A 13,243-nucleotide genomic window follows, 5' to 3' on the forward strand; every position below is an offset into this window, starting at 1 on the left:
TTTACCCAGCCAATTAACCTACATACCTGTACGTCTTTGGAGTGTGGGAGGAAACCGAAGATCTCGGAGAAAACCCACGCAGGTCACGGGGAGAACGTACAAACTCCTTGCAGTGCAGCACCCGTAGTCAGGATCGAACCCGAGTCTCCGGCGCTGCATTCGCTTTAAAGCAGCAACTCTACCGCTGCGCTACCGTGCCGCCCTGCGCTACCGTGCCGCCTCACTGAACCCTTAACTAAAAGTGCGAACAAAAAGCAGAAATACAACCCTGGGGTTACGCCCAATCAGCTCTAGTCCGCTTCCACCAATCAGCGGCTTCCTCCAGACCACTTATTTTGAAGTGTGAGGGAACGTTTTTAAACCAACGCTGCACCAACCGCTCCCCAACCGCTTCTGGGCCCCGCCCACACGCTGCTCCAACCGCTCCAACCGCTCCTGGGCCCCGCCCACACGCTGCACCAACCGCCCCTGGGCCCCGCCCACACGCTGCTCAAACCGCTCCTGGGCCCCGCCCACATGCTGCACCAACCGCTATTGGGCCCCGCCCACACGCTGCACCAACCGCTCCTGGGCCCCGCCCACACGCTGCACCGACCGTTCCTGGGCCCCGCCCACACGCTGCTCCAACCGCTCCTGGGCCCCGCCCACACGCTGCTCCAACCGCTCCTGGGCCCCGCCCACACGCTGCTCCAACCGCTCCAGGGCCCCGCCCATACGCTGCTCCAAACGCTCCTGGGCCCCGCCCACAACATAATGATTATAAAGAAAACTGTTTGTTGAGTGAAAACGAGAAGCTAGTGCAACTTGAGTGGGGGAGATAGAGGGAGAGAGGGAATGCTGGAGTTACTGGAAATTACAGAAATCAATATTCATAGTACTGGGCTGCAAGCTGCCCAAGCGAAATATGAGATGCTAGTGGACACAAAATGCTGGAGTAACTCAACGGGCCAGGCAGCATCTCTGGCGAGAAGGAATGGGTGACGTTTCGGGTCGAGACCCTTCTTCAGGCTTCTTCAGATGCGACGAAGTTTCTTCCCACAGGCCATCAGGGCTGTTAACTATTATATCTCCAGGGACTAATTTTTTTTCTGTATTAATTTTAATTTTTATGCCGTAATTGTAATTTTGTTTTGCACAATCCGCAGGCGTTGCCACTTTCATGTCACTGCACATCTTGTATGTGTATGTGACAAATAAACTTGACTTGACTTGACTTGGTGTTGTTTATTAGTATTGTTCAGCCTTTGCTGCCAGCGCACATTTGAACACTCGCGATACTCCAGGGCTCGGCGTGAACCAGGAAGTTGTGTGAATTGAAAATGGCTTCGATGGCTCAGTCCGAGTGTTGGACCGAGGACGTGGTTTGTCCCATCTGCCTGGATTTGTTCACCCATCCGGTGTCACTGGAGTGCGGGCACAACTTCTGCCGCTCCTGCATCACGCAGAGTTGGGACAGGGAGGGGAGAAACTCCTGCCCGGAGTGCAGAGAGGAGTTTGCAGACCGCAGCCTCAGGGTGAATCGGGCCCTGGTGAGTATCACCGAGAAAGCTCGAACACTCAGCCCGAAAACGGAAAGCAAGAAAAGTAAACTTCACTGCGAGGAACACCAGGAAGAACTGAAGCTGTTTTGCGAAACAGACAAACAACTAATCTGCCTGATCTGCCGAGACGCGCGGGAACACAGAGAGCACCTCTTCATGCCGATTAAAGAAGCAGTTAAAATCTTCAAGGTAAAAAAAGCAAAGAGCATCTGGGGATTTTCCATTTTCGCCTTTCGCAGAGACCGCACCCTCGGCGACTGCTGTTTTGCACTCAGTTTCCCACACGAACCACCCCTTCCCCAGGTACCCGCCCCACCTACAGTAAGACATGAGACACCTGTGGCTATACCTTCTCCCTTACGATAGACAATAGGTGCAGGAGGAGGCCATTCGGCCCTTCGAGCCAGCACCGCCATTCAATGTGATCATGGCTGATCATTCTCAATCAGTACCCCGTTCCTGCCTTCTCCCCATACCCCCTGACTCCGCTATCATTAAGAGCTCTATCCAGCTCTCTCTTGAATGCATTCAGAGAATTGGCCTCCACTGCCTTCTGAGGCAGAGAATTCCACAGATTCACAACTCTCTGACTGAAAAAGTTTTTCCTCATTTCAGTTCTAAACGGCCTACCTCTTATTCTTAAACTGTGGCCCCTTGTTCTGGACTCCCCCAACATTGGGAACATGTTTCCTGCCTCTAACGTGTCTAACCCCTTAATAATCTTATACGTTTCGATAAGATCTCCTCTCATCCTTCTAAATTCCAGTGTATACAAGCCTAGTCGCTCCAGTCTTTGAACATATGATAGTCCCGCCATTCCGTGAATTAACCTAGTAAACCTACGCTGCACGCCCTCAATAGCAAGAATATCCTTCCTCAAATTTGGAGACCAAAACTGCACACAGTACTCCAGGTGCGGTCTCACCAGGGCCCTGTACAACTGCAGAAGGACCTCTTTGCTCCTATACTCAACTCCTCTTGTTATGAAGGCCAACATTCCATTGGCTTTCTTCACTGCCTGCTGCACCTGCTTGCTTCCTTTCAGTGACTGACGTACTAGGACACCCAGATCTCGTTGTACGTCCCCTGTTCCTAACTTGACACCATTCAGATAATACTCTGCCTTCCTATTCTTACCACCAAAGTGGATAACCTCACACTTATTCACATTAAACTGCATCTGCCATGCATCCGCCCACTCACACAACCTGTCCAAGTCACCCTGCAACCTCATAGCATCTTCCTCACAGTTCACACTACCACCCAGCTTTATATCATCTGCAAATTTGCTAATGGTACTTTTAATCCCTTCATCCAAGTCATTAATGTATATTGCAAATAGCTGCAGTCCCAGCACCGAGCCTTGCGGTACCCCACTAGTCACTGCCTGCCATTCTGAAAGGGAACCATTTATCCCCACTCTTTGCTTTCTGTCTGTCTTACATCCATCAAGGGACCCCTGACAGTGAGAGAGAGAGAGAGAGAGGGGGGGGTTTTCGTGCACCACCTGTGACCCTCACCCACTGCATCCCGTGTTCCCGGCGAGGCCTCCATTACACCGGCGAGGCGAGAGGGTAGATTGAGCCACCGTTTCCGCGAGTACCCCTGCCAAGCCCCGATGGATCTACCGGTTGCTAACCAGTTCAACTCTCCTTTGCATTCCTACGCTGACTTTTCTGGCCTGGGCTTGTGGTTTGCTTGATTGCAAACTGAAGGAATAGCGCCTCAAATTCCGCTTGTGAAGCTCGGAATTTCTCGTGTAATTCCTTCAGCATAAACATTAACATTTACAGTTTGTAGGTAACCAAACTACATGCATACATAACACTCCCACACCACCCACAACACTTTAATTCCCAACTATTACTCTATTAATCATTCCTCTAATAATCTTACTTATAACTTTTTTATTTATCTTATTACTCTTATTATTTGTATTTTCCTACCTTTTCTCCTTGTTCTGTATTTTTATTCTCACTTTGAATTGCCATTGCTGTATGAAATGTGCGATATAAATAAACTTGCCTTGCCTTGCCTGTCTAGACCAAGTTACTGGGCCCAAACCTCTCCTGCATTGGTGCAGCACCCTCTCCTCCATCCCTCGCCCCCTTCTCCCTCTCCTCTCCCCCCTCCCTCCCTCCTCCCTTCCCCCACACCCCTCCCTCCCCCACCTTGCATCCCCCTCCCCTACACACCCCCTCCTCCCTTCCCTTCTCCGTCCCCTTCCCCTTCCCTTCCCCCTTCCTCTCCCTCCTTCCCCCTTCCCCTCCCCCTTCCCCTCCCCTCTTTCCCTCCCCTCTTCCCCTCCCCCACTGCATCCCCCTTATCCTCCATCCTTCTCCCTCCCTCCACCCGCCCTCCCTCCCTCGGAGATAGATTTAAACTTTAAAATGTGAATAACTTTAAAAATATAACACCGATTTCAATGAAACTTCTTCCATTAGCACCAAAGGGACGACGTTGAGTAAGATGGGCCTAAAATTGTCGCGCTATCGTGTTCCGCTTTGGCTGTAGTTCAGGAACAAACAAACAAACAAACGAGGGTTTTAGTATAGAGATGCCACACCTGGCAGTGCAACCATTTCCTCCTTCCCATCCCCAACCCCTCCCCATCTATATTCTTTCCTCTGGCTTTACAATTCGCACCTCTTGTTTCCTTACTCCTTACTTCCCTTATTTTTGTCTTTTCATGTATGGCCTTTGACCAACCTGCTGCCAAACCCCTACCCCTCCCTCCTTCATTTGTATCCACCTATCACCTGGCAGATGTATTCCTGGCCCATCTTTCCCACCGACTCCAATCAGTCCAAAGAAAGATTCTGACCCAAAATGTCGCCTACAGCTCTCCACCGATACGCTTCCTGACCCGCCAAATTCCCCAGCAGTCTGTGTCTTTTTGTAAACGTTCATGTACAGTTCCGTGTCTGCAGTTCATTGTTTCCGTCTGGTCTAATTCTTTTACTGACTGAATCTGAACCTCAATCCCAGGAGAAGATTAAAACATCTTTGGAAACTCTCACAAAAAATAAATCAGCGATGGAGGAAATGGAGCAGCAACAGAAAGAGAAGATTTCTGGAGTCCAGGTAAGGTTTCCAGTTTCCCTTCTCTGATCTTGTGCTATTTGTCTTAGATTCCAGGCTCGATAATATTGACCTTCACCTTTCATTTGACAGGAACAGTATCAGAACCTGGTGACCTACATCACATCGGTATTTGCTGAACTGCGCCAGATTCTCAATGAGAAAGAGCTGCTCTTTCTCAAGGATCTTCTGGAAGAAGAGAACAGCGTTCTAAATCCAATGGAAAAGAATCTCCGAGCGATTCAAGAGGAGATAAACTCTATGCCAGAGAAATGCTTGAAGCTACAGGATCAGCTGAACCTAACGGACAGTTTGATGTTTCTGAAGGTAAGGGGTTACATTTTCAGTTTGGTTTAGAGTAAGTTTCGGGTCGAGACCCTTCTTCAGACCTGCTGAGTTACTCCAGCATTTTGTGAATAAATACCTTCAATTTGTACCGGCATCTGCAGTTATTTTCTTATACTTAACAGTTCCTCTAATTTGGATGTTTTTTTACAAATATTCTCCCATTCCTTATGTTTCTGAAGGTAATGTCGTAGTTGTAGGAATTTATAAAAAGTCATGAGCTGGTAGATTAAATTCCTGTGCAAGTTGTTCGAATGACTTCGTGATCTGTCCATTAAACACTTGTGCGATATATATTAACCCCTTGTTTGACCAATTGTTATACCCTGAGTCCATAGTAGAAGGTAAAAAATCTGGGTTTATCACTATTTTAGTGGCCGTACAAATGGAATTCGACAGTTTTAATTTATTTTGTACTTCTGACCATATTTTCAATGTTCCCTTGATACAGTCATTACCCACCCTAAGCCTCTGTGCCATTTCAGTCAAGAATGGGAGTGATTCCAACGGTACATTTTGACAAGCATTTTGTTCCATTCACCATCTTTCATCCTGAACATATTCCAATCCTGAGGCCATCTTTGTCCCTATCTGCATCGGCGGTGGATATCTCCGCCCATCTCATCAACGTCCTTCCTTAGCCGAATCCACCTGTCAATTGCCAATACTTGCCCTGAGTCCTTCTCCTTGCCCCTCTTTACCAGCTCTACCCCCTCTACTCCACAAGACACAAGAAGGCTCCGGTACCGAAGCATCATCGGTACATGCCTGCTCCCGAATCCGCCATGTCTTGTGTCTCTGAATAAATGGTGCATTTGTTGCAGGGCCATAGTTACTGCTTTCCTTACACAAGCACAGCTGCACTCTACTCTGGATCAGCAGTTATGACACTGAGCTAGTAATATCTTTCCATGTTAACTGGGTCTAATTCTCACGCAGACTCACGTAATATCTCCTCACATGCTGGCGAAATAACTTTTGCAAGCATAGAAACATGGAAAATAGGTGCAGGAGGAGGCCATTCAGCCTTTCGAGCCAGCACCGCCATTCATTGTGATCATGGCTGATCGTCCACAATCAATAACCCGTGCCTACCTTCTCCCCATATCCCTTGATTCCACTAGCTCCCAGAGCTCTATCAAACTCTCTCTTAAATGCATCCAGTGATTTGGCTTCCACTGCCCTCGATCAAGTCAAGTCAATTCAATTTTATTTGTATAGCACATTTAAAAACAACCCACATTGACCAAAGTGCCGCACATCAGTTGAGGTACTAAGAAACGAACATACAATGGCACACAAACATAGCAGCACATACATAAACAGTTCACAGCATCCCCTCAGAGGGCCTCAAACGCTAGGCAGTAGAAATAGGTTTTGAGCCTGGACTTAAAGGAGTTGATGGAGGGGGCAGTTCTGATGGGGAGAGGGATGCTGTTCCATAGTCTAGGAGCTGCAACCGCAAAAGCAGAGAATTCCACAAATTCACAACTCTCTGGGTGAAAAAGTTGCTTCTCACCTCAGTATTAAATGGCCTCCCCTTTATTCTGAGACTGTGGCCCCTGGTTCTGGACTCGCCCAACATTGGGAACATTTTTCCTGCATCTAGCTTGTTGAGTCCTTTTATAATTTTACATGTTTCTATAAGATCCCCTCTCATTCTTCTAAACTCCAGTGAATACACAGAGGTGGGGGTAAAGGTTGGTAGATGTTCTGGGTCGAGAAGCTACACCAGCAGTGGAAGCCAGGATCTGTTGGCAAATTGTAACAATTTGGCTGAACTTCCTGCTGTCACGATGTGGAAATTAATTGGTCTTTCTGTTGTTATGCATTTCAGGAGGAAACTCTTCGGAAGAGGAGGTGAGGCTCGCTGTGTTGTTTTTGTAATATAACTCAGGAAACGTTAGACGTTGGTCTTCTAACTAGTTGTTTAATTAATGCAGGGTGAGTGATGAAGCCCTGACGCTGTCAGTAGCAGAGGGTGCCCTGGCCGTTGAAAAGTTCGATCACCCATTTTTGTTGAACACGGTGTTCACGGAAGTGCCCGATGGCATTACAAGAGGTAAAACCTAAAAAAAAAAACCATTGGAGATATTGAAGTATCAGTTATATGTAAAGGGTCTATTTACTACCGGAATCGAAGGTATTTATTCACAAAATGCAGGAGTAACTCAGCGGGTCAGGCAGCATCTCAGGAGAGAAGGAATGGGTAACGTTTCGGGTCAAGACCCTTCTTCAGACTGATGTCAGGGGGGCGGGACAAAGGAAGGATAAAGGTGGAGACAGGAAGTTAGAGGGAGAACTGGGGAGGGGAAGAGAGGGACAGAGGAACTGTCTAAAGTTGGAGAAGTCAATGTTCATACCGCTGGGCTGCAAGCTGCCCATGCGAAATATGAGGTGCTGTTCCTCCAATTTCCGGTGGGCCTCACTACGGCACTGGAGGAGGCCCATGACAGAAAGGTCAGACTGGGAGTGGGAGGGGGTGTTGAAGTGCTCAGCCACCGGGAGATCAGGTTGGTTATGGCGGACTGAGCGAAGATGTTGAGCGAAACGATTGCCGAGCCTGCGTTTGGTTTCGCCGATGTAAAGAAGTTGACATCTAGAGCAGCGGATACAATAGATGAGATTGGAGGAGGTGCAGGTGAACCTCTGTCTCACCTGGAAAAACTGTTTGGGTCCTTGGATGGAGTTGAGGGGGGAGGTAAACGGACAGGTGTTGCATCTCCTGCGGTTGCAGGGGAAAGGAATCATTTGTCTGAAGAAGGGTCTCGACCCGAAACGTCACCCATTCCTTCTCTCCAGAGATGCTGCCTGACCCGCTGAGTTACTCCAGCATTTTGTGATACCTTTAATACCGGACTGGTGAGGCACTTCAGACACGAATTACTTCCTTTGTCCAACAGGTGTTACCCTCTCTCCATTGATACCCTCTTGATTCAACGTATGTATAACACACTTTCGAATTGTCTTCAGCCGTACTCGCCAAGGAACCTTGTAGGTCAGCAAGGGGGAGATTGAGGACAATGTGGAGAGTAGATCAAATGCATTTGAAAGTACGGACACGCAAGGCCGGTTTCATGAACACAATGGAGTTGATGTGCTAAAAGCTACTGATTTCAATGCAGTGAAGCTGGTGAATGTATGGTCACGATTACTAAAGGGATCTCTGATGTTGAAGGCATTGCAAAGATGTGGTTGATAAGAGGCGAAGGACAGATAGCTCAACGAATCAGGATCCAGGTGTTTCCGATGTGATAGGGAGGGATGTTAAAGATGTGGTCGAACTGTGCCACTGATCATTGAAAATGTCGCAACTGCACTGAGAGAGATTATCCTAGACTGACGAGGCAATAGAGTACGGATAGAGTACGGTGGTAATAAAGGTTCAATATCTAAACTGATGTGGAGGAAGGAACTACAGATGCTGTTTTAAACCGAAGATATACACACAATGCTGGAGTAACTCAGCGGGACAGGCAGCATCACTGGACAGAAGGAATGTCTGACGTTTCGGGTCGAGACCCTTCTTCAGTCCGCCTCAGCCTACCTGATCTCCCAGTTGCTAAACACTTTAGCTCCCCCTCCCATTCCTACTCTGACCATTCTGTCCTGGGCCTCCTCCACTGTCAGAGTGAGGGTTTGGAGAAACAGCACATCCTATTTCATACCCCAGCGGTATGAATATTGACTTCGCTAAATTCAAGTAACCCTTGCTTTCCCCCTCTCTCCATCCCTACCCCTTCCCAGTTCTCCAACCAGTCTGACTGTCTCCGATTACATTTTGTCTCTGTTTGCTTTGATTCCACATATTCCTTGATCTCCACCCCCTTTGTCTCGTTTTCACACCTTACACAACCTTATATCTGTATCTCCTTCTCCCCTGACTTCAGTCTCAAGAAGGGTCTTGACCCGAATCCTCACCCATTTCTTCTATCCATAGAGGCTGCCAGTCTCACTGAGTTAATCCAATATTTTCTGTCTATCGTCGGTTTAAACCAGCATCTGCAGTTCCTTCCTACGCAAGGGTTACTTGAAGTTATTGAGATTAATATTCATACCGCTGAGTTGTAAGATGCCCAAGTGGTATTTCGCCATGTCTGTTGCAACATATCCAGGATATTGGGCGAGGCAAGCGAAGAGATTGCGGCAGCATTGACTGCATTTTTGAAACATGTCTAACAACAGACAAAGTGAGTGAATCGGCAACCAGAGGACATCGGGTTAAGATGAGGGGGGAAGGACTTAATAGGAATCTGAGTTAGGAAAAGGGGATGTATAACGATATCTGGGTGTCCTAGTGCATCAGTCACTGAAAGGAAGCATGCAGGTACAGCAGGCAGTGAAGAAAGCCAATGGAATGTTGGCCTTCATAACAAGAGGAGTTGAGTATAGGAGCAAAGAGGTCCTTCTGCAGTTGCACAGGGCCCTAGTGAGACATGCACCTGTAGTACTGTGTGCAGTTTTGGTCTCCAAATTTGAGGATAGATGTTCTTGCTATTGAGGGCGTGCAGCGTAGGTTTACTAGGTTAATTCCCGGAATGGCGGGACTGTCATATGTTGAAAGACTGGAGCGACTAGGCTTGTATACACTGGAATTTAGAAGGATGAGAGGGAATCTTATCGAAACGTTTAATATTATTAAGGGGTTGGACACATTAGAGGCAGGAAACATGTTCCCAATGTTGGGGGAGTCCAGAACCAGGGGCCACAGTTTAAGAATAAGGGGTAGGTCATTTAGAACGGAGATGAGGAAAAACCTTTTCAGTCAGAGAGTTGTGAATCTGTGGAATTCCCTGCACACAGTACTCCAGGTGCGGTCTCACGAGGGCCCTGTACAACTGCAGGAGGACCTCTTTTCTCCTATACTTAACTCCCCTTGTTATACAATACAATACAATACAATATATCTTTATTGTCATTGTACCCAGGGGTACAACGAGATTGGGAATGCCAACATTATGAAGGCCAACATTCCATTGGCTTTCTTCAATTTGAGATACCAGTTACCAAGACAGATGAGTATAGCAATTCATTCTTCCCTCGCACAATTAAAGCATGGAATAGTCTTCACCCTACTGTAGTTACTCAACGAGACACAACTAAATTTAAGGCAGCACTTCTTCTCCAAGAAGCCCTTCTTGCTTAAGTCCATACCCCGCCACCTCCAGTGTAAATTCCGTTTGGAATATTTCGGAGGAACAAAGAACCAAGAACCGGGCTCTGTTGCTCTGAGGGCGTCACCACATCTCGCTGTCCCCATCGTCTTCTCTCACCTCTGCACAAATGCAACTCCACCACGTCGGAAAAGGGCTTTCTTCTCCACTCGACGTTAAAGCCCTGCGCAATCTTTCAGTTGGCCGACCGTTTGTGCCCGAGGCGAGTCTCCCCCCGACCCCCGGGGACTCTCTGATTCTCTGTTTCTCCCCCCCAGTCTCCGTCACGCTGGATGTGGAAACAGCGCATGGGTATCTCCAAGTGTCTGATGATCGCAAGAGCATGCAATATGACGGTGGCTGGCGAAATCTCCCTGACACCAGGAAGAGGTTTATGCAAAATATGTGCGTCCTGGGATCGGAAGGATTCACATCGGGGCGATATTACTGGGAGGTGGGGATCGAGGCAAATCAGGGCTGGAGTCTGGGAGTCGCCGCAGAGTCTGTAGACAGGAAGGGTGCGGGCGTCCTGACCCCAGAGACTGGAGTCTGGAGCATCAGGCGAGATGGTAATGACGTTAACGTAGGCACCTCTCCTCCATCCCGTCTCCCCGCCCGGCCCATCCCCGGGAGGGTGGGAGTTTATCTCAGTTACGAGTCCGGGACAGTTTCATTTTACGACGCGGACACCAAGTCCCATCTCCACACCTTCACTGGGAATAAATTCACGGAGAAACTTTATCCTTTTTTCTGGACGTGGGTTGGACACCAGTGGCTGAGAATCTGCTCCGGGTCCGCTCCGGGTGTGTGAAGGGGGTCAGGTCCCGGGACCGGCGTCAGGAGCGAGGCTCAGGGGCTGTGGGGAAGAAACCCAGTGGACAACAGGTCGGCGCTGAACGGCTCCCATTTAATCCCCAAATTCCGCGTCGTAAAAACCCCCAGTGAGCGCGGAAATAAAACCAGGGGGAATGTAAATGTGGGAAGAGAGAAATAAACTGCTACAGAAATCAGAGCTGTCGATCCATTCATTTTAACGCGTTAACCGCGTCCGGCAACGGAACAGAAATTACTTTTGTGAAAATATAAAGATTGAAACAATCGCCCTTCCCGTGGGTTCGGCAGCGGCCGCGGGCGGCGGGACCTGAGCTCCGGGCTCCCCCTGATTCTAATGCCCGTCTGTGGTATAATGAAGTGGCGCTGATTTTATCCGGGAGAGGGCGGTATAGGTCCGACTGACCAGGTGTAAATAGGAAAATAACTGCAGATGCTGGTACAAATCGAAGGTATCAAAAAATGCTGGAGTAACTCAGCAGGTCAGGCAGCATCTCAGGAGAGAAGGAATGGGTGACCATTCGGGTCGAGACCCTTCTTCAGTCTGAAGAGGGGTGTCGACCCGAAACGTCACCCATTCCCTCTCTCCTGAGATGCTGCCTGACCTGCTGAGTTACTGGAGCATTTTGCGATACATTCGAGGTGTAAATAGGAAGGACGAACGGAGCGAGAAATTACATGGAGTGAGAAGAATAAAGATGAACGCTGGCAATGGGAAGGTACAGAAAATATTTGAAGTTGTGGCGCGTCGATAAGCCCGAAATGAAGGCGAGGAGCTAAGGGCCACTCCCGGACTGGTCCGTTCCCGTACCGAGGTGTTCGATAGTGATATGGCCCGACCATTGGGAGCCCCCCCCCACAGAACAGGAGGCAGGAAATGCACCGTACGGTTGTCGGCCGGCGGAGGCACAGGTTGAGGGAGCCGCGAAGAGTGAGCGGCCGAGGCTGGGGAACCAGCCCAGGCTGGTCAATGTCCAAATGTGCCCGCTTTACACGGTCAGTCGACACGAACCCCCCATGCCCAGCACAAAGGTTGTCTGCCCGTGCCCCAGCACCCGGTACGGGCCCCAATCCGGCCTCTGGAGCGGCGCCCGGTGGGCGTCACGGCGCTGGAAAGCATAGGGGCAAACCCGGAGGGCCGATAGCCCGTGCGGGCGGAATGCCCCGTAGCGGGATGTCGGCACGGGTGCGAGCTTGCCAACTCGCGAAGGCGCTGTAGGGCGGACGAGGGCGGTCCCTGCTGCCCCGGCGCCGAGGGCACGAAATCCCCGGGCACCGTGAGCGGCGATCCGTACACGAGCTCCGCCGAAGATGAGGACAGGTCCTCCGGATGCCCAGCCAGACCCACGGCAGTGCGTCCATCCAGTCCGGGCCGGAGAGTCGCGCCTTCAGCTGCCGGGGGAACCTCTCCACCAGGCCGTTTGCCTGCAGGTGATAGGCCGTGGTGTGGTGCAGCCGCATGCCCAACAGGTGAGCCATGGCCGCCCACAGCTCAGAGGTGAACTGTGCCCCCCCCCCCCCCCCCCGGTCTGACGAGATGACCACCGGCACCCCAAAACGAGCAATCCAGTGCGCGGATAACACACGAGCGCATGTAGCTGTGGATGTGTCGGCCAGCGGTATGGCCTCCGGCCACCGTGAGGAGGTGGGTGATGCCCCGGGACGGCGGGAGAGGCCCCACAATGTCCACATGCAGGAGGTGGAACCGCCGGCGGGGTAGACCGAACTCCTGAACGCGGGGCCGGATATTTGCCGTCTGGCACAGAATGCAAGTGCCGGCGGTAGAAATAGCGGGTGTCGTCCACCGTGTTGCCCAGCTGCTGAAATTGAGCCTCCACCTGCTGAAACCAGACCGGAGGCCGGGCGGTCCAGAACGTCGGTAGTTTGACGGGAAACCGCGTCGAGAGACAGGGCCTGGTCGGCCTGTGAGGCGGACGGAGGGGCGGCTCTGTGTTTTGACTCCATTACGACACCAATGCAGCGTCGGGGTCACCAATGTGGCGCGTCGATAAGCCCGAAATTAAGGCAGGGAGCCCGAATTGAAGTGTTTCGGCGGGGACCATCGGAACACAGCTACCAGCCTTGGAGGGCATCTACAACACACGATGCCTCAGAAAAGCCACCAGCATCCACAAAGACACCTCACACCCCTGCAACAGTCTGTTCGAACTTCGACCATAGGGCAGACGATACAAGGCCTTCTACGTCCGTACCTCCAGACTCAGGAACAGCTTCATCCCCAGGGCCATAGCTGCTATGAACCGGTCCTGCTGAGCCGGATGGTCACATCAC

General features: G+C 50.3%; 1 protein-coding gene across 1 annotated transcript; it reads left to right on the top strand.

The window, feature by feature from the left end:
• The first annotated feature begins 1,317 nt into the window (after positions 1-1,317).
• On the top strand, positions 1,318-11,117 carry LOC144603017 (zinc-binding protein A33-like). Its single transcript, XM_078416141.1, has 6 exons — positions 1,318-1,730; positions 4,530-4,625; positions 4,716-4,949; positions 6,805-6,827; positions 6,911-7,029; positions 10,399-11,117. The coding sequence occupies exons 1-6, from the start codon at positions 1,320-1,322 to the stop codon at positions 10,929-10,931; spliced, it is 1,416 nt and encodes a 471-aa protein (XP_078272267.1). The 5' UTR covers positions 1,318-1,319; the 3' UTR covers positions 10,932-11,117.
• Positions 11,118-13,243: the final 2,126 nt, after the last annotated feature.

The sequence above is a fragment of the Rhinoraja longicauda genome, chromosome 19, assembly GCF_053455715.1.
Source record: "Rhinoraja longicauda isolate Sanriku21f chromosome 19, sRhiLon1.1, whole genome shotgun sequence".
Lineage (NCBI taxonomy): Eukaryota > Metazoa > Chordata > Chondrichthyes > Rajiformes > Arhynchobatidae > Rhinoraja > Rhinoraja longicauda.